This window comes from Musca autumnalis, unplaced genomic scaffold, assembly GCF_047663935.1.
Source record: "Musca autumnalis isolate F117 unplaced genomic scaffold, ASM4766393v1 scaffold_5, whole genome shotgun sequence".
NCBI lineage: Eukaryota > Metazoa > Arthropoda > Insecta > Diptera > Muscidae > Musca > Musca autumnalis.
The window spans coordinates 87,847,969-87,874,820 of NW_027412088.1; the positions used below are offsets into that span (position 1 = coordinate 87,847,969).

A 26,852-nucleotide genomic window follows, 5' to 3' on the forward strand; every position below is an offset into this window, starting at 1 on the left:
TTTAAGGTATAAAAAGTTCGGTCCTCCCGAACTTAACGATTTTTAAAAATCGTCTTGAATAATTTTAATGTCCTCCTTAAATATGTAACTTGTGTCTGGTTGTCCTTGTTTCCTGATTGGACTGATTTTCAAGAATGGACTTGGACTGATTTTCAAGAATTTGGTGTTTACCCGGATTTTCGCTGGATGAATGAATCAGGAGACGAATTATATTAGTTCAGACGAACATGCAGGGGGATGCTTGCCTTACTACAATGAGTGCAGCCAAATTCTTGTAGTCTAGGTTTTCATAGCAAAAATACTCAGATAACGTTGGTGGAATTTTAGTGAGTGGCTGAAAAGTGATCTGATCTGGGATTGATCTACAGAACTTCTGATTGAAATGTTTAGCAATTTGTTAGGATTTTATTTATTTATTTATATGACTATCCTACATTCCGATATCTTCCCTCTCTGATATTTTTATACCCTCCACCATATGGAGGGTATAATTAAATTTGTCATTCCGTTTGTAACACATCGAAATATTCGTCGGAGACCCTATAAAGTATATATACTATTGATCAGCATAAAATTCTATGTCGATTTGACCATGTCCGTCTGTCCGTCCGTCAGTCTGTTGAAATCAAGATCAGCTCGCAATTTTAAAGATAGGGAGTCAAAATTTGGTACCGAAGTTTTTATTACTTGCAGGATGGTTGGTATTGAAAATGGGATATATCGGTCCACGTTTTGATATAGCCCCCATAGAACGGTACCTCCCGATTTTCGGTATTTTTAAGGTTTTAGCTTTATTATTCTACCAAAATGGCTGAAATTTGGTACGTAGTCTTCTTTAGGGGTATAAAACTTTCCCCAGAATTTTGTCGGTATCGGTCCACACCTTCATATAGCCCCCATAGAACGGTACCTCCCGATTTTCGGTATTTTTAAGGTTTTAGCTTCATTATCCTACCAAAATGGCTGAAATTTGGTACGTAGCCTTCTTTAGGGGTATAAAACTTTCCCCCAGAGTTTTGTCGGTATCGGTCCACACCTTCATGTAGCCCCCATAGAACGGTACCTCCCGATTTTCGATATTTTGAAGGTTGTGGCTTCATTATCCTACCAAAATGGCTGAAATTTGGTACTTAGTCTACGTTGGTGGTATAAAACTTTCCCTCAGAACTTTATCGGTATCGGTCCATGCCTTCATATAGCCCCCATAGAACGGTACCTCCCGATTTTCCCTATTTTGAACGTTGTGGCCTCAATTTTCCACCGAAGTGGCTGGAATTTGGTATTTAGACTTCGTTGGGGGTACTCAAACTTCCCCTTTTAATTTGTCGGTATAGGTCCACGAATTCATATAGCCCACATGGAAAGGACCTCCCGATTTTTCGTATTTTGAAGGTTGTGTCTTCAATATTCCACCAAAATGGCTGAAATTTGGTATTTAGTCTTCAATGTGATATGTGTCTGTACAGGTCCACGCTCATATTGCCCCATTTCTGACTAAAATTCGTCGGTATAGGTCCACGTTTCGATGTAGCCCCCATAGAACGGTACCTCCCGATTTTCGTAATACTGAAGATTGTGACGTCAATATCCAACCGAAATGGCTGAAATTCGTTATTTCGTCTTCCAAGAGTTATAAATTATTCCAGAAGAGTATTAGCAGTATAGGTCCACCTCTTCCTATATCCCCATAGAAGCGTACTTCTTGATTTTCGGTATTTTTTAATTTTTAGCCACATTCTCTTACCGAAATATAGGAAATTTGGTATTTAGTCTTCTTTGAGCCTAAAAACTTTCCGTCAGAAATTTGTCGGTATAGATCGACGTTTTGAAATAGCGCCCATAGAATGGTGCCTCACATTGTTTTACCGAAATTGCTGAAATTTAGTATTAAGTCTTCTTCATACACGAAAGGAAACTAATTATTCCATTTTACTTCAATACAACTTGTGGTGGAGGGTATAACAAGTTCGGCTCGGCCGAACTTAACGCCGTTCTTACTTGTTCATTCCTCTCATTTTCTTGCTCAAAAAGAGTTTCTCTTCTCTACTTTCTTTAAAAAGTTTTCGTGGCGGAGGCCTTTAGGACTAAGGAACGGATTTAGCGGCTGAAATGGAGTTAGTGAAGCAAAGAATATTTTCATAAACTGTTGTAGAGTAAGTGGTCGGTCAGGACCTTTTATCTTTCAGAACCTATCTATCATCTCCTACGACAACCTTGGGTAGAAGAAGTTTGGATTAAATATGTAGTTATATTTTCTCCCCATAGTTAGAAGACTTAAAAATGCTTCAGAAACACTTTAATTATCCCATACTAATTGTCCAATTTGTAATAATTCTCTATCCTCCTAGAAATATTTCAGACAATTCCAATTGTTTGCCTCATGCCCGCATAACTATTATTTGCAATCCGGGCGTTATGGAAGCTGAATATGAAAGTTCTTTTCGATGTGATACCTGTGAGAATGATGAAGATTGTTGGGCAAATTATCGCAATTGTGATGCTTTTGTTCGAGATGTTACCGAACGTATGGATATCAGGAATTGGATACGATTTGTGAGCGGTAAAGTTAAGGCAATTGATACGTAAGTTCTATGCTCCCAATAATGCTTAAAACATATCAAAGATAAAATGTTTAATTTCCCAACAGAGATAATCACCTGGTCAAACTGGAGTCAGAATGTGAAATTTATTATGAAACTTTGTTACTCATGTGTCACACGGAATATGGTATACCAAGGGGAATACTTGATGCCGATCAACGGCCAGCAAATTACATAGAAATCAATAGTCGTTTTGATAAATTGTTATTCTACCATCAGTTGAGAATGTTTAGAGATAATGTCACACAAAGTCCGACTATTGTGGTTTACGGACTTCATGTAAGGGCCTTTGAGTTTATCAACTTCTTGTTGAAACATGGCGTGGAGGGGAAATTCATAAGTCTGGTTATGCCTCATGAGGTAGCCAATTTACAAATGGGTCTAATGTTAAATGATTCCAGTATTGATGTGCGCATAGAAGGAATTCTCCGAGAAATGGTTGAAGACTTAGGTGTAATCATATACGAGAGAATGAATATATCGGAGATTCATTGTTCGCAAGATGCAACAGTTATCGAAAGTGTGGAATTTTTAAGATTCTTTGGTGAAGAGACATTATCTCTGCAGTGTGAATTCTTTGCAAGTTTTTGGGAGAAATACATAAGCGATGATATGCTGGAGGGTATGTGAAGGTTACATATTTAATTTCCGATGTAATCATTAACATGTGCTTTCTTTCAGTTCTGGAAGAAGCTGAACTGGATACTGAGGGTTCCTATGTTTTGATAAATGACAATTATCAAACATCCGATCAATGCGTCTATGCCATTGGAAATTTTGTCAAACATTGCAGCGAACCCAATCATCAATATCGTTTTGTCAGTCCACAAGAGGCAGCTGAAAAGGTAACCAAACCATAAATACATTTATAAATTAAATATATTATAAATCATTCATCGTTTTTCTAATCAACTTCAGATAATCTCTGCCTTGGAACTCCAGATACCTGACATTTCCCTCCGAGAACACAAATTTTCCAAACCAAATCTCTTTCAAGCCCAACTACCCATGGATCATTATTTCTTTAAGGTGACTACGCCGAAACGCTATTTGGCAAATCATTTGGACAATGAATATGGCTTCCCCTTAGTGACTTATTCGAATGGCGACTTTAGTCGTGTCCGGCTCAATGAACATGGGATGATCGAAGAAATTGTCATTGTAACAAAGAAGGTAGGTATTTGAACGCCCTAAAATCAGTTATAGTTATTTTGAATGCTTTAACCACGTTTTCCTTGAAAACGTCAATGTAATAACCAGGGTTTCGGAGTCTACGAGTCTGAGTCGAGCAATTTTGCTGAAGTCGGAGTCTGAGTCGAAAAAAATAACTCGACTCCGACTCCGGGCAATTTTTTTTACATTATAGAAATATAAAACTAAATTCGGCACACCAAATTTTTTTCAAAAAACATTATGAATTTGAAAAGAAATCTATAAGAAAACATATAGGCGAACGGTAGTTAGAGGACGATTCACAGGATATTTACTATCCTTTGAAGTCTAGACTTTTTCAACTCTATTTTGATTACAAAATTCATGAGGAAAATATTTGTTCGTCCAATTAATCCTTTAATTTCTTGCAAGCAAAAGTAAAGTTGTATAACAATCGAGTTATAATTGAACATTTTGCGTCTTCTATATAAGCCCTACAAGTCTCTTGTCAGAAGACCTATTGGTTTTCTCACAAAGGTGTACTGGTTTTTTCATCTTGCGTTTTGGTTTCTCAGCCTTGTCTTCTATTAAAGGACCTGTTAGACTCGAAAGACATTGTGTTCTCTTCGGATATCCTACTGATTGCACTGTGACACCAAATGGAAGTCAAGGTCTAGGGGTGAAAATTTCTCACAAAAAATCCGTATGTTTATGTATTTCCGTACATTTCGTATAAGTTAGGATGGTCGTAGAGATAATCTGATTAGACAGAAACTCGTTTTATCACTAAATAAAATGAATTAGGCATATTTTGACATATTTGCATAAAATTAACATATGCAAAAACATATGCAAAGATTTGTGATCTGAATATCCCACCGAAATGACTGAAATTTGGTATTAAGTCTTCGTTGGGGGTATGAAACTTTACACCTGAAATTTGTCCGCATAGGTCCACGCCTTCATATAGCCCTTATAGAACGGTACCTCCCGATTTCCGATATTTTGAAGGTTGTGGCTTCAACATCACATTGAAATGGCTGAAATTTTGTATTAAGCTTTCGTTGGGGGTATACAACTTTCCACCTGAAATTTGTCGGTTTAGACGAGCGGAAGGGAGTCTTTATAGACGATCGGAAGGGAGTCTCTATAGACGAACTGAATGTATTCTTTATAGGCGAGAAATGTTCTATAGAAGCACCCTATCTTACATACAGGGTCTATAGAAGCGCCCATTTGAGAATGGGTCTCTGGAAGCACCCTTTCTTTTAGAATGGTTATCTGGAAGCAACCTTTATTTCAGAAACGATCTCTGTGAGCACATTTTCTTTAAGGAAGAGTCTATAGAAGCGCCATTTCTTTCAGGTAAGGTCTATAGAAGCAAGTTTTCTTTCAGGAAAGAATCTGCAGAAGCACCCATTCTTTCAGAAAGGGACTATAGAAGCACCATTTCTTTCAGGTATGGTCTATAGAAGCACCCTTTCTTTCAGGAATGGCCTAAAAAGCGCCCTTTCTTTCAGAAAAATTTAAATTTATATAAATCCTTTTTTAACATTTTCTTTCTCCATTCCTTTTACTTTCAGAAATTGTTTACATACCTATTATTGAAATATAGGGTTTGCATAAAACTCCGCTGTCTAGTTATTACATATGTATGAAATACGGCTGGTTATTATGATTATGATTTTTTACAACCTGATATTCATGTATTATATTTTGAAGAGCTTTTACATATGATTAGATAAAATCTTTATTCCATAAAAATCTAGTAAGGACATCAAAATCTAGAAATTCGTTGATCGAGTTTATTTTTCATTTTTTTGCCCGCCTTATGATCAAAAACGTCAGTTTTTTAAACCAAAAATTAAAATTCTGACTTTTTTTGTCCACCGCTTCAGTAAAATCTAAAACTTGTTACGAAATGGATGGATATTGGACTAGATTTGTATGTCCTTGATAAGCCTACAAAATATATACAAACGGTTTATTAGTTTTCGAGCTAGAGTTGGCACCACAAAACGCTTTTATAAAAACAGGTTTTCGTAGACGGCGATTTGTCAAAAAACTTCGCTTATATTTTTCAACAAAAAATTCAGGGAGCATATTAAGTTATACTCCTTTAAATGAAGAAAAAAATCTACCAAAAAAAGTTTTACGAAATATGGCTTTTCAACTGGGGATCATCATTAAGGCTCCAGAAGCACTGTAAAATGTTGGCTTACAGCATTTTTAAATCCTCGTCATGAATTGCTTATGATTTTGGCGGCATGCAGTTTTTCGATTTGTATTTCCCTTCATTTTCCCATATTTTGAAGGCGTAAAGATTCTCGCACGGGGAAAAGTTCCATCTAGAATATACTCGGGAAAGGTAAAACTGACTAAGACTTTCTAAGTTGTATTTTATTGCTATATTTCAATATAAGATTCAGTACAAATAATATATATATGAATATGTTCTGTAGTTTTGTAGTATTGATGCCATTTTTAATGGTATAGGAATTTACCCTCGGAGTCGACTCGGAGTCGGAGTCGTGAAAAAACTGGCCTGGCAGCAAATCCAGGGGAGAGTCTTGGAATAAAAATCCTTAGTTGACGATTTGAATCTTTAGCGCTCCTTGAACAGCCGAGCCTTGTTAGCCTTTGAGAACGTTCAAACCCCATACAGAACTTATGATCGATGCCATTACTACGACATTAAACTTTTTCTTGTCAATATTATTAAGAAAGATAGGTTAGGTTAAGTTAGGGGATGTATAGTCACTTATGTGACTACGACACTCGTAGACCTTCCGCGCCATTATGATCAAGTAAGAAAGGTATTAAGTTCGGCTGGGCCGAACTGTTTATACCCTCCACCACGAACTGGATTGAAGTAAATAGCAACAGTTAGTTTCCTTTCGTTCATGAAAGTACGAAGCTCTTCCCCCACTTTACAAACTTATTCCTTGGAAGAGCAGAATATCTTAACTGATGATAATCTATTTATCTTGATACGTTTATGAGTTGAGGTTTTCTACCTATTAGGGCCGGATATATGTACATGGATAGTTTTTTGCGAAAAAGTTTTCTATCTTCAGAGAACACAAAATTCCAATTAACAACCGATTATTATTATTATTATTATGACATGTTTATAAATGATTTACATATTACAAACTTAGTCTATTTACAAAGTTTCGCCATGTGTTTCTATCGTTCGCTAAATACTGTAATTGATCAAGAGTTTGATTAGTTTCTGACATGATTGTTCTTCTCCATGTAGTTCTTGGTCTGCCTCTATTGCGACGTCCTTGTGGATTCCATCTAAGTGCCGAGTGGGAAATTTCGTCCTCGCTTTTCCTTAAAGTATGACCAAGCCAACCGTATTTTCTTCTGGTCATATCGGATCCTATTCCATGCTGCCTTGTAACTATCCACAGTCGCTCATTAGATATGGTTTGCGGCCACCATATTTTCAAAAGTCTACGAGGGCATCTGTTTATGAAAACCTGCAATTTGTTAGTGATGCTGCTGGTGACGAGCCAAGTTTCGGAGCCATATAATAGTGTAGATTTTACACACGCATTGAAAATGTCTATTTTTGTTTTTAGATCTATCGTTTCCGAAGACCAGATATTAGCAAGAGACGCAAAAGTACCTTGCGCTTTTCGTATGCGGCTTTCAACGTCTTCAATTGTTCCTCCCGATATAGATAAAATGCTACCGAGGTATTCGAATCGGTCTACATTTTCAATTTCATTGTCATAGATTTTAAACGGGGTATTATTGTTTGCGTTGACTCTCATCGTCTTTGTTTTTCCGCAGTTTATCCTAAGCCCGATTTTGAGAGACTCCTCAGATAGTGCATTTAACTTGGTCTGCATATCCGAAAATGTTGTTGTCAGTAATACGGCGTCGTCTGCATATTCCAAATCACCAAGTTTGTCAAACATTCTCCAATTAATACCAGTTGGGGCGGAATCTAGGTTTTCGAATATTGTGTCAAGAACTGTTATAAAGAGTAAAGGTGATAGTGTACAGCCTTGACGTACTCCACTGGTGGTAACGAAGGCTTCACTCACATTGTCATCGTGCAAGACTCTAGACGTTGTTCCCTCGTAGCTTTTTTCTATGATATTCACAATTTTCTTGGGTATTCCTTTTGATGAGAGTGCTTCCCAGATATAGCTTCTATTAATGGCATCGAATGCTTTCTCGTAATCAACGAAGGCCAGATACAAACTTGCATTGTATTCAATCGATTGCTCAATTATAATCCTGGTTGTGCATATATGATCTATGCATGAGTTACCAGCTCTGAATCCTGCTTGGTTTTTTCGTAGAATTTTTTCCAAGGGATCTGCTATTCTGTTCAATATTATTTTGTTGAATATCTGTAATATTGATGGTAGCAACGATATGCCTCTCCAGTTACCACATTTAGTCTTAGGACCCTTTTTATGGAGTTTTACTATTATTGACTCTTTCCAGTCCATAGGGATACTTTCTTCCACCCATATTTGTTTGAATAGAGGAAATAATGTATCCGCCATTATTGTGCTGCATGCCTTATAACATTCTGATGGTATACCGTCATTTCCGGGGGCTTTTCCATTTTTTAGGCTATCAATAGCTTCTTTAATTTCATTTCGCGTAGGATTTTCAATATTAATTTGCGGGTTTGATGGATGGGATCTATATATGTGAAATTGTTCCTGATGATGTTGACTAATATTCAAGGTTTTTTCGAAATGCCTTTTCCAAATTTTTATTTGGTCGTCTTTTGCTGTAACAAGACATCCCGTTTCGTCTTCTACCGGAGTACGATTAGTCTGAGAAGTAGCTTTTCCACTTAGCTTTCTAATGACATTGTATAGCTCTTTAGTGTGTCCACTGTTTGCTGCATTTTGGGCCTCACTACCCATTGTATTGTAGTAATGTCGTTTGTCTCGTTTTATCTGTTTCTTTATTTCCTTACTCAATTGTTTATATGTTGCTTTGTATTCTTCCTGTTCATTGAGCATTTTAAGCTTTAGGTTCTTCCTTTTGTCGATAAGATCCCAGGAGAGATTGGTCATCCACTCCGCATCTTGTTGCCGTTTCTTGAATCCTAAGACTTCCTTGCATATATCTGTCATCTTGTCTTTAAACCGCTTCCATTTTTCTTCCAGTGTTTCATTGGTATTTATGTTTATTTCTCTCACTTTGTTTGAAAATATACTTTTCGTTTGGCTCATTTTTAGTTTTTCAATATCAAATTTTCTCACCTGAGGTGATTGATTATTATGTTTATAAAATAATTTTAGTTTTATCTCCGCTAAAAGTAGGTAATTTCTGCGCTTCTTTTGTTACGAACATCGCATAATATGTTGCACCATCTCTTTGAGATACATATGTGGTCTATTTGATTTTCGTAATTTCCACTAGGTGCTTTCCATGTTGTTTTATGTTTCTGCTTATGGGGGAATAACGAACCACCAATCTTTAGGTCAAAGTTCATACACAACTCTAACAGCAATTCCCCGTTTATGTTGCGATTTCCTAGCGCATGAGCCCCAATTACATGTTCAAAACCATCAATGTTTGAGCCTATTTGAGCGTTAAAATCCCCAAGTAGTAATATTATGTTTTTCTTAGGTATATTTGTCAGTACACTGCTCAACTGACTGTAAAAACACTCTTTCTCAGTGAGATCACTCTCCTCCGTAGGGCCATAGCACTGAATTACTGTTATATTATTGCATTTTGTTCTTAAGGTGGCTGTAATAATTCTTTCGGAGATACCTTTCCAATTTATAAGTGCCTTGTACGCTGCTTTTTTTAAGAATATGCCTACACCTCTAATATGTGGATCATCCTGGTTCGACATACGAGAATATAACAGTACATCACCTTTATTGTTCCGGACTTCTCCGCTGGAGTTCCATCTTACTTCGCTCAGACCGCAAACACTAATATTTAATCTGTCACATTCTCTTGATAATTCGGCGAATTTTCCAGTTTGATAAAGCGTCATCACATTCCATTGTGCAAATCGTATCCGTTTAACGTAGCGTTTATTCGTCATCAAATAATTCCGATCATTTTTTCTCTTTGTAAATACTCGAATCAGTGAAATTTCAGTAATCGATGGTAGATTAGACCAACGATACCTAGTTCGGTGATAGGGCTGCTATCTTTGGTTTTACATTTGCTTGGAAGTTCTGGCCTCCGAACATGCCATACTTTTGCTGTTGTTCCTAAACATTTCCTCTTAGAAACAGGTGTTATGGTACAACCGATTAGGCAGCAAAATGTGACTAATATCTTCAAAAAAATCTTAAATCGGGTGGTACCCTTATATGAAGGCTATACCAAAACGCGAATATATATACAGTCGAACTTCTCTATAACGTAGCAGTTGAGGACCGACGAATTACTACGTTATAGAGAAAAATCGTTATAGAGAAACCTGGCAAATTGTGAAATGAAACTATGCATAGTAGTCATTGGGAATTTAAAGTAATTTGAACAAAATTTTTATTCTAAGAGCGTTGATAAATAAGTTTTGCATTAAAAAAGCTTGGTTATAGAGAAATAATCGTTATAGGAAAATTCGCTATACAGAGGTGAAAATGGGTGGGAAAAAGTTGTGTTTTCAATATTTATTCGTAATGGAGAAAAATTCGTTATAGAGAAGTTTGACTGTACTGTCAATTTCAGTCAGAAATGCTTTTACCTCCAGCCATTTCGGTGGGATCTTGAGGCCACAACCTTCAAAATACCGAAAATCGTCCTCCCAAAATCATGGGTTTTGTAAGGGATTTTTGGCAGCCGTAACTACTCGCAAACCCCCTTTCTTCCCCATTATTTTTACAAGGGCATGTCGCACTCAGTTTGTACTTATTTTATGGCCACTAGAATAACTAGTTATTCTCTTCCACTAGAAGTTGAAAAGTAAGTTGAAAAAATTCTATTTTTAGAACAGTTGATGTAGATTTTTTTTTTAATTTGATCACTCTTCTTCTTACTTTTATTTTACTTTATTTTATTTCGCTCGCTGTGCGAGTTGAACACACAAACCCTCTGATTTCTAGCCAAAGACACTACATACTATGCCACGCACACGAACGTTAAGGGTTGCTTAAGAACTTAAATGTGCAGTGCACATGTGCACCACGAACTGTTATTTTTTAATTAAAAAAACTCGCGTGCCGACAGTGAGCGTTGAACACACAACCCTAGGATTTATAGTCGGACACACACTCACTGTGCCACCGTCCTCATTACTTAATCAGGACCAAAGTAAGTAGGTTCGCCTTGTAATTTTTTTAAGAAGTATCCCATTACTTTTCAGATTACTTGTAATGGGAAAAGAAGCTTGTTTACATTACTTTGTAATGGGTTACGTAATGTCTAATGGATCCGAATTTTTGCTGGGACCAAACTCGTAACGAAAGATGGTATTAAAAGCCACGTTTAACTTTCTTCTACTCACGGAATCGCAGTATATGTAGAGTTCCGATCCATATATCAAACCCGGCATAAGAAAGGTTTTCGCCAGAAGTTGTCTTATTGGGAAAGGGGGAAACGGTTGCGTTAACCATACATAAAGCGCGTAATTTTGAGTAAGTTTGTCCAACCGCTTGGCTTATATGATTTGACCTACTTAGTGTGGAGTTAAATATTACACCCAGTTTTTTTTTTTTTTTTTGCTTGAGAAACAATGAATTTTTCGTTATTCACCAATATGTCAGTGTTTTCAATTTGCATATTTTTGTTTTTATGTATAATTAGGCATTTAGATTTTTTTCGGGTTCAGAAGAAGGCCATTTGCGTTAGCCCACTTACATGTTCTTTCAAGATCAAAATTTAGTTTAATTATGAACTGACTTACATCTTTGACATGTGTGCTTAAAAAGACTTGCACATCATCGGCATACATATGCACGTTGCTCTGGACTAGTTTGTTGGGAAGGTCATTTGCATACATGCTAAATAGTAAAGGGCCTATTATAGATCCCTGCGGCACACCTTTGCGCACAGCAAATGGCTTAGATATATAGGTGGAAGGTTTTATACCACCAACGATGACTCAATACCAAATTTCAACCATTTCGGTTGGATATTGAGGCGATAAACTTCAAAATACCTAAAATCGGGAGGTACCGTCCTATGGTGGATATATAAAAATGTGAACCTATACCCACAGATTTCAAAGTTGTATACCCCCAGCGAAGGCTAAATACAAAATTTCAGCCATTGCGGTGTGATATTGAGGTCTCAACCTTCAAGATACCGAAATTCGGTAGGCACCGCTCTATGGCGGCTATAAGAGAGCGCGGATATATAATAATTCTGATAATTCTCTTCTGGAAGACTAAATAACAAATTTCAGTTTTTCGGTAGGATTTTGACGTCACAACCTTCAGAATTAAGAAAATCGGGTGGTACCGTTCTATTGGTCTATAGCGTGGACCTACACCAACGAATTTCAATCAGAAAGGTTTTTACCTCCAACAAAGTCTAAATACCAAATTTCCAGCCTATTCCGTGTGATAATGAGGCTAAAACCACCAAATACCGAAAATTAGGTGGTACCGTTCTATGGGGATAGTCGTGGTAGTCGTGAAGGCGTGGGCATATACCGACAAATTTCATATGGAACGATTAATACCACAAATGAAGACCACATAATACACCAAATGAAGACCAAATACCAAATTTGAGCCATTTCGGTGGAATATTGAGGGTACAACCTTCAAAATACCGAACTAGGGAGGTACCGTTCTATGTGGAATATACTAAGGCGTGAACGTGCATCGACAAGTTTCTTTGGGGGAAGTTTTATACCCCCAATGAAGACTAAGTACCAAATTTCAGCCATTTCGGTGGATTATTGTGGCCACAACCTTCAAAATACCGAAAATCGAAAGGTATCATTCTATGGGGGGCTATATGAAGGCGTGGGTCTATACCGACGAATTTCTGAAATACATTTTTTTACCCCCAACGAAGACTAAGTACCAAAATTACAGCCACTTCGGTGTGATAAAGACGCTAAAACCTTCAAAATACCGAAAATCGGGTGGTGCAATTCTATGGGGGCTATACTAAGCAGTGGATCTATACCGACAAATTTCATATGGAACATTTAATACCCCAAATGAAGACCAAATACCAAATTTCAAGCATTTCGGTGGAATATTGAGGCCCCACCCTTCAAAATACCGGAAATAGGGAGGTACCGTTCTGTGGGGGCTATACTAACGCACGGGCCTGTATCGACAAGTTTCTGGGGGGACATTTTTACCCCCAACGAACCCTAAATACCAAATTTCAGCCATTTCTAAGGAATATTGAGGCCACAACCTTCAAAACACCGAAAATCAGGAGGTAAGTTCTATGGGGCTATATGAAGGCGTGAACCTATACCGACTAATTTCATATGGAACGTTAAATACCCCAAATGAAGACCAAATGCCAAATTTCAGCCATTTCGGTGGATTATTATGCCCACAACCTTCATAATACCGAAAATAACTAAGCACCAAATTTCAGCCATTTCGGTGTGATAATGAGGCTAAAACCTTCAAAATACCGAAAATCGGATGGTACCGTTCTATAGGGGCTGTATCAAAACGTGGACCGATTTAGCATTTGCAATACCAAACATTCTAGGGGTAATCCTAAAACTTCTATACCATATCGACACCTCCAAATAATAGTATGCTAAGTCTAGAAAGTGAGTTTTGCAGGAGAAGCTCTTAAAGTTTGGAAATTTTTTTGAACTTCAGTACTATGCTAAGTCAATATTTGTTTATAACTTCTGTTCGGATTGACCGATCATTACCAAAATTGGACAGAATTTAAGTTAAAGGACGTTCGACACCTCCAAATAATAGTTTGCTAATTCTGAAAAGCGAGATTTGCAGGACAAGCTCTAAAAGTTTGGAAATTTCTTTGACCTTCAGTGCTATGCTAAGTAAATATTTGTTTATAACTTCTGTTCGGATTGTCCGATCATTACCAAAATTTGACACAATTTAAGTTAAAGGACGTTAAATATAAAAATGGAAAGAACTTGAAAACATGCTAAGTCGACTTAGCATACTATTGTTTGGAGGCGTCGATATTACAAAGCTCTATTAAAAAAAATTGGGAGCTGTATCTTGATTTCAACAGACGGACGGACGGACTTGGTTATATCGACTTAGAATTTTATCCTGATCAAAAATAAAAAATGTAAATATACGATAATCCGGACAACGCGGTAATCCGGACACTAGATTTTTTTGGTGAGCATTACATTCTTTTTTATTTCAACGTCGGTTTCGTTCTTAGCCATAACAATTGGAGTATAAATAAGAAACAAATAAGTTTTTCAAAGTTGTTGGTCCAAATTTCGACTTTCTAGATAGCAACTGTTGACTCAGTTATACAGTCAATATGGAAAAATGTATCTGAATCCGTCGAATAATTTTTCTACCGTTCAACCATTGAGGGCTGGTTATGTGCGATAAACAACAGTATTTAAAACATGGTGTTGGGAGCCTAGTTCCATGAAAAATCGATGTTGATAGTTACATTCCTCAAAAGGGATTAATTCATTAGCCCTCCGATTAGTGAGAATGTCCCTTGGGAGCGTGTAATGTATTCTATTTAAATTCAAAACATTTAAAGCGTTGGGATTAATTACCTAGTTTTTATTGGGATTTAAAGCTGAACGAGGAAACCTGTAGAGACCTTTTATAGAATTTCAATAAATTTTTAAAAATTCGTATGGCTCCTCTTTTTTCTTTCTTTCTTATGCAACCAATAGAATTAAATTCCATCTTGTCTTATATTACATTTACAATATCTCTTTTAGGTTTTGACGATGAGAGGAAGTAATTTTCTGATGTTCATAGAAATGGGTAAAATATATACACATAATGAGATGAGTGCATGTCCCACGGACACATGAAATCAATGGTCTACGAAATTTATATCTTCGAAAAAACATTTTGAATAAATATACATCAATTGTGTTGAGGTTTTAGACGACAAAAATACACAGTAAACAGGAAAGGGGCTCCCAGTTTTAAAATGGTCGCAACCCGTGATATTTGCTTAAAATGATTTCGTTTACCTTAGATGTCAGGTTTTTATCTATCAAACATCCGTTATCAATGATTTAAACTTACAAAATTATATGTTTTGTTACTACTCGGTTATCCGGACAATTCGATAATCCGGATACCGCCGAAACATGTGGTGTCCGGATTATCGAGATTATACTGTATATACTTTATAGGGCCTCCGATGAATATTTCGATGTGTTACAAACGGAATGACAAATTTAAATATACCCTCCATATTATAGTGGAGGGTATAAAAATTGTCTCAAACATGGTTTTATCTTGAATAACACACATATTTAACTACAAGCACACATTTCTCATACATTTTTTTTCTTATCTCAGAACAAGGATTACGATTTCTTGAAATTCTTCTGCGGTCGTCATGAGCTTTTACTCAATAATTTACGATCACGTTGGTATTTAAAAGATATTGAAAGTTTTTTGGACTTTTTCCAAGAACCATGGGTGGAATTGATAATGAATGACCATTTCGAAGAACTGCAAATGCTGAATAAGCAACTAATTACACCAACGGCACAAGAAGTTATGAAAATGGTAAGCTAATTCCCTGCAGCAAGTATTCATCTGATTTCTAACTCTCTTCTCAGAATGTCGATCGTGAATCTCGTCACAAAATAATGCGTAGCTATTGTCAAGATTTGGGAGTTACAAATCAATTGGAATATGCCGCTTTGGAGTTCCTAAGAAAATATCGTTATGAATTTTCCAGTGACATAGCCTTACCTGAAGATTTCCCAAAACCACACACAGAAAATCAATGAATATTTGGTGATATATTTTGTGTTAATTTGTGAAGTTTTTATTTCTTAAAAAAATGTATAATGAAGATAACTTTGGAGAAAATGCAATTTCTTTGCGTATGACTCTTCTCAGGCACCCAATGAACACTGGGTTACAAATTGTTTTGCTAGCGAACATTCTGCACTATTGGTCCATCGATTCGCTGGGCAATTCTTAAAGTATTCCATGTAAGTGCAGCCCAATAACATTCCAGCAAATGGACTGCAACCTCTTTGCAGAGCACTACGACCTATTGGCAGCTGTTTAAAGGCCTGTAATTTCCTCTCGGTATTTGGTTGACATTTACGGAATGCTTCCAACATTGCACTCGCATATGCTGAATCATCGGAGAACTTTGCTTGTAAATCGGCACGTATGGCATTTAGATCAATGGTATCTGCAGTTGTCATATATTTTGATTCCGTTAGAATACATTGAGCTAAGCACTGCAAAACAAGTTAAAGGAGTTGAATTTGAATAATTTTTATTTGTTGGACATAATTTATTAACTTACGGTTGCAGTTGCTACACTGGGTTGTGGATCTGTGGGCTGTCCTGTTATACCCATACGTAGGGCACATTTTTCCGTTACATCATCACGTCCACCATCCTTGCAGCATTTTGCAGGATCCTGAAAAAAAAAACAAATCATATAATGTATTTTTAATATAATGCTAAAGTTCGCTAAAATGGAGTGCACAATAACTCTGGAAGGGACTAAATGGTCTAGTCCAAATATTGCATACAAAAAACATTGTTCCACAACATCCCATACGGGACAAGGGAGACTTCTCTCATATCATTGAGTGCACCCCGATTCATATTTAGCTCAATGATATGGGACCTACTGTTTATCGCCGAGTCCGAACGGCGTGTCTTAAGACACCACTTGTTGAGAAGTTTTTCAAGGCTGAAATACTCAGGAAATGTCGCATCTCTGCTTGTGTGCAAGTGTTTTTGGCGAGCTCTTATATCGATTTAAAAAAAATAATTAATTTCAATAGTTTTTCGGTGTTTAATAAAGTGTTAATAGTGATAATTATACTAATCATTTATTACTTCATCGAATTTCCAGTCCCAGTCCAAATATTGAACATCCTAATATTTCTTCTAGGTTCGAATATCAACTTTATTGATTCCCCTTCGGGTACCTTTTTTGAGTTTTTCATGCAGGTTGTACGGCCCCTACTTTGGGAGCAAGTCAATATATCCTGAGACAATGACTCAAAAACATAAAAAGGCCCTAACGGCACAAATGCCCTGGCGGCGGGTCCTTTCGTACCGGATTGTCAGTAATCAAAGTGTTTCGGCCAGTGGCGGCCAACCCAGCGTCAAACCTATGCTGCTACCTAGGTTCTATGCTGCTTCAACAACAACTGATCAGCACTATAACTTATGAATAGAGTATCCGATTTGGGCGATACTTTGAACAGTTTTATGTCTCAAAACGTTCCAAAAAGGTCTATATCTGACAACACCTGCAAGTGTCTCCTTACAATAGTTAAACTTTTTCCCTTTAGTGAGAGATTGTTTTGTAGCTTTCGTCGAAGGTAGTCACTGCTGTTTTATTACAATCCCACGGTGGCGGGCTCTTCAATACCGGAATGACCCGGACCCATACAACATCCGTGTTCTAGCGCACTGTGGGCGAAATTCAAATCTAGCGGAGCAAAAGTCCGAAAACTGACCTTATGTTATATGGAAATAATTAATGGCGTCCTGTTGTAAACATCTTGCGGCACCCGAAAACAATAAACAAATTTGTATTTTATTGTAGTTGGCTGTTATAGCGGTACATACATTGGGTGTTTTTATTCGTGATTGCTAAATCGACTTTTTTGGTATTTGTTTTGATCGTCAAAAATTGTGGGAAAAATTAAAGTAAAGAGTGCATAATTGAATTTTTTCCAACAGTTTGGATGTGCTGCTTTAAAAAGAAAGCGATTGCTTAATTGTTTACTGTTGTAAATATTCAAAAAAATAATCTTTAATTATTAAGACAAAACTTTTCGACTTTAAGTATCTTATATAAAGTACAACTAACCGGGGATAACCGGGGATCACTTCCGAATATTGTTTTTCTTAAAATACATACTCCGAGGTAATGACTCCGAAAATTCCGACTGCTACTATTTGCAACTCTTCATTTTATCGCCATTTTATTTTGAAGTAAAAAAGTCGTTTAGTTTGGATATCATTACATGGAACCTATACCAAAAAGTGAAGCTATGCCTCCACTTTTTTTGGGAGAAGTTTTTTTGGCCACTGGTTACCCTAAATGCCAAAATACAGCTAAGTCGGTCAGAAAAATTTGTTAAAAACTTTAAAATAAGTAAAATCGGACAATACTTATATATGAAGGCTAAACCAAAACGTGGATCTATGTCCCCAATTTTTGTGGAGAAGTTTTTTGACCTCAGGGAATCCGAAATGTCAAAATACAGTTGATTCGGCCAGAAAATTTAGCAAAGTTATTCAAAACGCCAAAAATCGGGCGGTACCGCTATATGGGATCTACACCAAAATGTGGGCCAATATAGACCATATTCCATAACATGGGGCCTACGGTCATAAAAAACATATGATCAAAATTTCAATAGTCTATCTTAACTAGTTTAAAAGTTATTAATTTTTCCCCGCTAGATTTGGTTTTCACCCACAGTGCAGCGGCTGCCATGTTTGTATTTTTTATCGTTTTTCTGTGATGGGAGCAGCATATCCCGGAATGACTGCTTCTTTTGGTCCGTGGTCCGTACCGGGACCCAAGACCAATTTATATGTGCTCGGTTTATCAAGTCCGCATTCGCCGCACTCTAACTTCGGTGAGATGCAATAGATGTCGGGAGTGGTTGCATCTCAGGGTTTGTTCTAGACTCTTCCATGCGAGAGACAACGACAGGGACCATGTTGCTGCATGCTGCGTGAATACAGCCCCCAGTGAGTCGTCATCTGATAACGCGTCTCCCACGCAGTCCCCCCAATAGCCGTTGTTGTCCCAATACCTGAAAATGCATCCATTTTGCAATTTAATTGCAACGGACTCTGAAGTAAGATTGCGGAAATAGTGAAAGAATATCGCGGTCACGGCGATGCAGGAAACCAAAGTCAAGAACAACTGCAGCTTATAGCGTAGTGATAGTCACAACGTTCTGAGGAAGGGTCACACCAGAAGTAGAAGTGGGAGATTAGCTTTCCCTTTGACCAGTCTTTCACCTCTGCTTGTAACAGTCGCGGGACCATCCTGCCAACTTTCCAGGCTTCTGGTACAATATGGGTGGCTAACCATAGGTTGAGGACGCTTATTAAATACTCAACTCCGGGTTCATCCAGTTGCTTAAGCATTTCCATCGATATTCGGTGTGGGCCCAACGTTTTGGATAATTTCGAGTTTCGGATGACATCTGCAACATCGCCCATCGTAAATTCTGGTGGTACCTCCTCGGTTGGGAAAACTTTTCTTATACGGCGTAGCACACTCCTCTTCGCCCTATCACTCTACCCTATGAACTGCCGGTTAAAATAACACGCGCACCTCTTTGGATCAGTTGCTGTCACGCCGTTAAAAGTAACATCCGTTCCTCAGGCTCATCACGCTGATTTGCTATTCCCGTCGCCTCTGCTGTGAAATTTGGTCTTATTTCGGGTATTCGACGAGCAGGTATGTAGCAAGTGGCTGTTGTAGTGATGATGTCCCGGAAAGTTCTCTCATCTACCTGAGGATCTGAGGGAATGGACAGCTCTCTCTTCAAAGTTTGGATAGGTTGCTTCGTTCAAAAGATATCGTGCGTACCATTTTAGTGATTTTTTTTAATTTTGGGGTGAGGTATGACCATCTTTGAACTTTATCTAAGAAGAATTGCAGAAATATTATTAATTTCTAAAAATTCAGTGCGCACCAGCAACTACCCATGTTGGCCGTAGGAATTTTTACACTTTTCTGGTCATTTCCTCCGGAAGTATGAACTTGCGCCTGAAAAAAAAACTTGTACCGCCGCAATGGAGGTAGCAAATACGAGTTGTTGCTGAAAAATTAAAACGGTTTTAGAGCAGCTCTTAAATTTTGTGTGGGAGGCAGTGCAGTTTAGGGGTTGTTTGAAGAAGATTTTGAAATATTTACCGTAGATAATCCTTGTGGTCCTGATCACAACTATACAACTATTTTGTTGGTTAAAAAGTTCATACTTCCTGAGATTATGGCAAGAAAGCTTTAAAAATGATTGGTTGTCGGAAGAAGTTGTCAATTTTGTACAAAGTTTGTAATTTTTTTTCCAAACTCAGATGGAACTTGAAGAGTTTAAAATCTGTACTTAGGTACCTGCGGGACCATCCTGTACCTATTGGACAACGTAAGTAGGATGAAGACCTCTATATCGCATATAACCATAATTACTAATCTTAAATGATGTTTAATTTATTTTTAATTTTTTGGTAGCAATTAACATACATTTTTCATGAAATCGTATATACACACATACATACAGTGAGTCAATTAAGTATTTTGCCTCTTTAGAAAATTGAAAAAATATAAATAAATTCGTTTAAAACCATCAAATTAGTATTCAGAAAGTCGAATATTTGTATGTAGTATGTTTGTGGATATTTTAGTATCCAAAATCTGCAAAAACCGCTGCGAAAGGCATAATGGTCTTCTAGATATTGGCAAAAAACTATAACAACACAAAATATTTTACCTCAAAAAAGTATGTTGCCTTTTGCATATTTTTTGAGAAAAAGACATTTTTGTTACACGCTAAAGATTTTTATAGTAACCGTTGGAGATTATCACATTATATATATATACATTATATATATATATATATATATATGTATGTCCAGGGGCAATATTAAAGACGGTAAAATAATTCCACTTTGACCCCATTTTTAAAATTATTTAGACCTGACTTAAGCATATTACTCGAAAATCGGTCTTTTCGTCAAGCAATATTACGTCTGCAATGAATTTTGTACATACCGATTAAATCAAGTACTTCATAAAAGCTGCGGCAATTTCGAAGCACTGTTCTCAAAATTTTCGCAACATAAAACGCAAAAAGGGTTGCCACCACTTTGCTTAATTTTTAATCGAATCCAACAATCAATTGATCCGCGTCTCTTTTGTATTAATCCATTCATTTACCAAATCATTTACCCAAATGTGCCTAAAAAGGGTAAACAAAGTGTTTGGTCAAAATATAAAAAGAAAACTGTGGTGATAAAATAAAACATATATGACAAAGTAAAGAACCATGTCAAAGGAAGTATGGACTTTCCCCCGAAAATAAAATAGCGTTGGACTACCTATGCCAATTTTTAACATTAAAAATTTCGTTGACCAGATAAAATGGCTGGGCAAATCTATGCTTCCTGACATAATGACCCAAAAGCTCAAAAAACTATACGTTTAAAAGCAAAACGTCTGTTTCACACCATAACTATAGAAAGGACAATGGTCTTTATCTATTTATTTAAGAATCTTCTAATAAAAAGTTCAATACTTTTGCGGTCTAATGCTAAGTATACATTTACGAAATCCACTCGATTTCAACTGTCAATTCCATAGCACAAACGTCAAATGAAATCTCACCTGGATTTCGTAAATGTAAACAAAGCACAATGCGGTTAAAGCCTATCGTTTTCACCAATTTAAGAGTGGAAGAATAGAAGACGACACATGTTGTCTTCTATAGAATGGACGACGACTCATGTTGTCTTCTATAGGATAGAAGACGACTCATGTTGTCTTCTATAGAATGAAAGACGACACATGTTGTCTTCTATAGAATGGAAGACGACAGATGTTGTCTTCTATAGAATGGAAGACGTCTCATGTTTTCTTCTCTAGAATAGAAAACGAAAAATGTCGTCTTCTATAGAATAGAAGACGACACATGTTGTCTTCTGTAGAACAGAAGACGACAGATGTTGTCTTCCATAGAAAAGAAGACGACACATGTTGTGTTTTACAGAATAGAAGACGACACATGTGGTCTTCATAGAATAGAAGACGACACATGTTGTCTTCTATGGAATAGAAGACGACACATGTTGTCTTATATAGAATAGAATACGACACATGTTTCTTCTATAGAATAGAAGATGACACATGTTGTCTTCTATACAATAGAAGACGACATATGTTATCTTCTATAGAATAGAAGACGACACATGTTGTCTTCTGTAGAATGGAAGACGACATATGTTGTTTTCTACAGAATAGAATGCGGCATATGTTGTCTTCTATAGAATAGAAGACGACACATGTTTCTCCTATAGGATAGAAGATAACACATGTTGTCTTCTATAGAATAGAAGACGACACATGTTGTCTTCTATAGAATAGAAGACTACACATGTTGTCTTCTATAGAATAGAAGACTACACATGTTGTCTTCTATAGAATAGAAGGCGACACATGTTGTCTTCTATAGAATAAAAGACGACACATGTTGTCTTCTATAGAATAAAAGACGACACATGTTGTCTTCTATAGAATGGAAGACGACTTATGTTGTCTTCTATAGAATGGAAGACGACATATGTTGTTTTCTACAGAATAGAATACGGCATATGTTGTCTTCTATAAAATAGAAGACGACACATGTTGTCTTCTATAGAATAGAAGACGAAAAATTTTGTCTTCTATAGAATAGAAGACAACGCATATTTTCTTCTGTAGAATAGAAGACGACACATGTTTCTTCTATAGAATAGAAGACTACACATGTTGTCTTCTATAGAATAGAAGACAACGCATATTTTCTTCTGTAGAATAGAAAACGACACATGTTGTCTTCTATTGAATAGAAGACGAGATATGTTGTCTTCTATAGAATAGACACATGTTGTCTTCTACAGAATAGAAGACGACACATGACACACATGAAAACTCATCTGAAATCTATTGGATTTCAGTTGAATTCAAGTGGATTTCGTAAATTTAAACGTACTATAAAAGAGGTTTAAACGCCTGTTAGACTTACACTTATAACATGTTTAATTGCATTATCTCGATTTATTTGACATATATTGTATGAAAATGGCAATTTATATCGACTGGATTTGCTAAATCCAGCATAGTCCAAATGGGTTATTAAGGTGAAGAATCATTTCACCCAATCTCTCAAATTCATTGTATACAACAATTCTTTTGCGTATACACCAAATGAAAACTGATCTGAAATCCATTGGATTTCATTTGACGTACACGCAATGGAGCTGACACTTCAAACCAAATGGGTTTATTAAGTCCGGTTATATGTAAACGTACTATAATATGATATTGTAAAACATGACGTTTAATTTATTTTCACCTGCGTAGAAAATCTGTCAAATAAATTGTGAAGAAATGTGTTTTCGTATATTTTAAGTCTTATAGTGCGTTTATTTATAACCGGATTTAACAAACCCACTGGGTTTTAAATGTCAATTCCATTACATAGACGTCAAGTAAATCCTCATAAAGAAGGTTAACCCAGCAAAAACCAATAATATAAACCAAATAGGTATATCTATTTACCGATATAATTAGCTACGATAAAAACATGACTTTTAATATATGTTAACATTCGTAGCGGATTTTTGTGAAACGGATTTTAATAAAACACATCATTAAAGGCTTCAACTGAATTGAAAATCTGTCAAATAGATGACCAAATTCCTGTTTACATACATTTTACATCAGATAAATCGAGATATACCTGTTTATCGGATAATTACCTGCAGTTGAAGCATGGCGTTTTATTTATTTTGACATTTGTAGCGGGTTTACATAAAACGGTTTTGAATAAATCGCGTCATTTAGGATGTCAAGTGCATTGAAAATCTGTCGAATAAATAACGAAGAAACGTGTTTTCGTAAATCGAGACATACCTGTTTATTGAGACAGTTAGCTACGATAAAAACATGTCTTTCAATTTATGTTAACATTCGTAGCGGATTTATGTGAAACGGATTTTAATAAAACACATCATTAAAGACGTCAACTGCATTGAAATTCTGTCAAATAAATTACCAAACCCCTGATTACATACAAAATACATGACGTTTAATTTATTTTAACATTTGTAGCGGATTAATACCCCGATTACAATATTGAAGGTTAACCCACTGGGTTTAATAGATCCAGTGGTTTAATCTTTGCTGGTTACACTTAGCTTTTCAAGGATATAAACTGTCAGCTGGTGTTTGTTTACGTATACATACAAAATAACTAATAAAGTCGTGTTTTACACTTTTACAATTTCTCGTATGAGATATCGTCCCCTTTTTGCTCATATTGGTATATTTTACACACAGGGATACATTTTTGTATCATGGTATCAAGCGTACTTTTTGTTAAAAAAGTGTCTAATGTAAAAAAATAAATAATTTTATGATTTTCAAATAACTTTAGATTTATTAACTCCATAAAATCTCATGCGACCAATCGTAAACGTGTAAAACGTGACAAACTCTGTTGCAAAAACAGTTGCAACTTTTGGTACTTTTTGAGTAGAGTTGGATTTTTTTGCACAAATACCGAATACAACACTGTATTTTTGGTGGATTTGTGCCGGATTTAAAATAAACCCAGTCGTGAGAGGATTTAATTTTTGTATGGCAAATCTGGTCAGATTTGACCAGATTAAGCAATAAATCCTCATGAAGTGGGTTAACCCGGCAAAAAGCTGTAGTGTAACCGTACTATTACTTCAAACGGATTTGAATAAATCGCGTCATTTAGGATGTCAAGAGCTTTGAAAATATGTCAAATAAATGATGAAGAAACGTTTTTTCATTCATTCTACGTCAGATAAATCGAACTATACCGGGGTAATTAGTTAAAGCAAAAACATGACGTTTAATTTATTTTTACTTATATAGCGGATTTACATAAATCGAATTTTAATAAATCTCGTCATTTAAGATGGCAACTGCGTTGAAAATGTGTCAAATTAATGGCGAAGAAACTTGTTTTCGTATATTTTAAGTCTTATAAATCAAGATAAACCTGTTTATCGAGATAATTAGTTACGGTAAAAACGTGACTTTTTAATATATTTTAACATTTGTAGGGATTTTGATAAGACGAATTTTAATAAATCGCGTCATTTAATATATCAAGTGCATTGAAATTCTATCGAATAAATAACGAAGAAACGTGTTTTCGTAAATCGAGACGTACCTGTTTTTTAAGATAAAAACATGTCTTTTAATTTATGTTAACATTCGTAGCGGATTTATGTGAAACGGATTTTAATAAAACACATTATTAAAGACGTCAACTGCATTGACAATCTATCAAATAAATAACCAAATTCCTGTTTACATACATTTTACATCAGATAAATCGAGATATGCCTGTTTATCGGATAATTAACTGCAGTTGGAGCATGACGTTTGATTTATTTTAACATTTGTAGCGGGTTTACATAAAACGGTTTTGAATAAACAGCGTCATTTAGGATGTCAAGTGCATTGAAAATCTGTCAAATAAATAAATCGCGTCATTTAGGATGTCAAGTGCATTGAAAATATGTCAAATAAATGATGAAGAAACGTGTTTTCATTCATTCTACGTCAGATAAATCGAACTATACCGGGGTAATTAGTTAAAGTAAAAACATGACGTTTAACATATATTATAACTAAAGCTGAAAACTCATCCAACGTTTGGGTAAAGTTTTGTGTCGTTTTCGCCGTTTTTACATTGTTCGGCATGATGCCGAAATATTCAAATTCATTTGAAATATATGCCGGCAAACATATTGTTACGGAATTAGATTTAACTAATCTCCGTGTAGACGTTGTTTTATTCCCCGATACGATTTGTACCAAATAAAACAGGGTTCGTTTTAGATTACGTTTCTACAATGCTTTATTTACTTTATTACACTTATTCGGAAGCGACTTTAATTACTAAGCACGCAGCTTGTCTATAGTTACCACGCAGCTATTCTTTATCCGATCTGTTCAGTTCAACGCTTAAAACACAACTCACTCGTCATTGCCAGTTCCCCTGTATTTATACCCCAAAGTCTCCCTGTCGGAGAAATATCTAGAACATATGGCAACACCTCGAATCTGTACAACGAACACACAGACGCACATTCGCACTAAGCGAACAACCAGACTCACATACATGGGGAAAGATCAATACAGTGGACAAACACAGTAATGACGTAATTACAACAACAAACAAATGCAAGAAATAAAGAAGTAACAAACTAAACGATAATTACATGATTATGGCAAAACAAAACAAATCACATTAATGAAAGGTAAAGAACTAGAATGATGAAAAGAGTTCTACATGGTAGTTGTTGTTGCTTAAAAAAAGTAACTGCGTAATAAAAACTTTACGCTACAATTCAAATTTTTAAATTAACGGAAATTAAACTAAACTAACTTAAACCTATTAGTTACATTCGTAACAATATCAACGCTGGACTTTGGTGTCGGCGTCGCCTTATTGTTGTTTTTTCTCAACGCCCAACGCAAAACTTTACTCAAACGTTGGATGTGTTTTCAGCTTTATATAGCGGATTTACATAAATCGAATTTTAATAAATCTCGTCATTTAAGATGGCAACTGCGTCAAATTAATTGCGAAGAAACGTGACTTGACTTTTTAATATATTTTAACATTTGTAGGGATTTAGATAAGACGAATTTTAATAAATCGCGTCATTTAGGATATCAAGTGCATTGAAATTATGTCGAATAAATAAGTCTGTCAGGTTACTTTCCCAGCATGAACTTTCTCAGAGAGTCAGGTGTTTTTATTCTCTTTTGCTAGAAATTTGTAAAAAGTAAAAGAAAACAGAACAATTTGTCCGCCAATAAAGGAAGCAAACACGTTGTATTTTATTAAAAATAAAAAAAATGAAACAAAAAAGTATTTTTCCACTTTACAAATTTGTTTTCCATAAAACAACACAATTACAGGGTGTTTTTGTAAAAATGCTTGTCTGTCACACGAACAGTTCGTACTAAAACGTATACGTTCAAAATTTGGTTCTTGTAAAATTTTACGAACCATTCGTTTTTATCTGAAAGCTTTCGTCTATTTCATAAAAGCTTTTATATTTCAGGGTTTCCATGATACTTATTTTGTGAATTTTGCATAGGCATCTGCACGTAAAATGTGTTACTTGATGGCAACCCCGATAAACAGATGAAAAACCAAAAATAAGAAAAAAATGTAATCAAATTTGTCCAAAAATAATTGTGATAATA

At 35.9% G+C, this 26,852-nt stretch overlaps 2 protein-coding genes across 2 annotated transcripts in view; one reads left to right on the forward strand and one right to left on the reverse strand.

The window, feature by feature from the left end:
- LOC141406636 (cilia- and flagella-associated protein 61-like) overlaps positions 1 to 15,692 on the forward strand; it is a 46,115-nt gene extending 30,423 nt beyond the window's left edge. Inside the window, exons 12-17 of the mRNA XM_073992468.1 lie at positions 2,349 to 2,582; positions 2,648 to 3,222; positions 3,282 to 3,445; positions 3,519 to 3,773; positions 15,176 to 15,388; positions 15,442 to 15,692. Of these exons, the coding sequence (XP_073848569.1) occupies positions 2,349 to 2,582; positions 2,648 to 3,222; positions 3,282 to 3,445; positions 3,519 to 3,773; positions 15,176 to 15,388; positions 15,442 to 15,615 (1,615 nt within the window). The 3' untranslated portion in view covers positions 15,616 to 15,692. The remainder of the gene's footprint in view (positions 1 to 2,348; positions 2,583 to 2,647; positions 3,223 to 3,281; positions 3,446 to 3,518; positions 3,774 to 15,175; positions 15,389 to 15,441) is intronic.
- The window catches only part of LOC141406639 (uncharacterized), a 29,194-nt gene continuing 17,972 nt past the window's right edge, over positions 15,631 to 26,852 (reverse strand). The window contains exons 3-4 of the mRNA XM_073992476.1: positions 16,149 to 16,265; positions 15,631 to 16,080 (exon numbers count right to left, since the gene is read on the reverse strand). Of these exons, the coding sequence (XP_073848577.1) occupies positions 15,724 to 16,080; positions 16,149 to 16,265 (474 nt within the window). The 3' untranslated portion in view covers positions 15,631 to 15,723. The remainder of the gene's footprint in view (positions 16,081 to 16,148; positions 16,266 to 26,852) is intronic.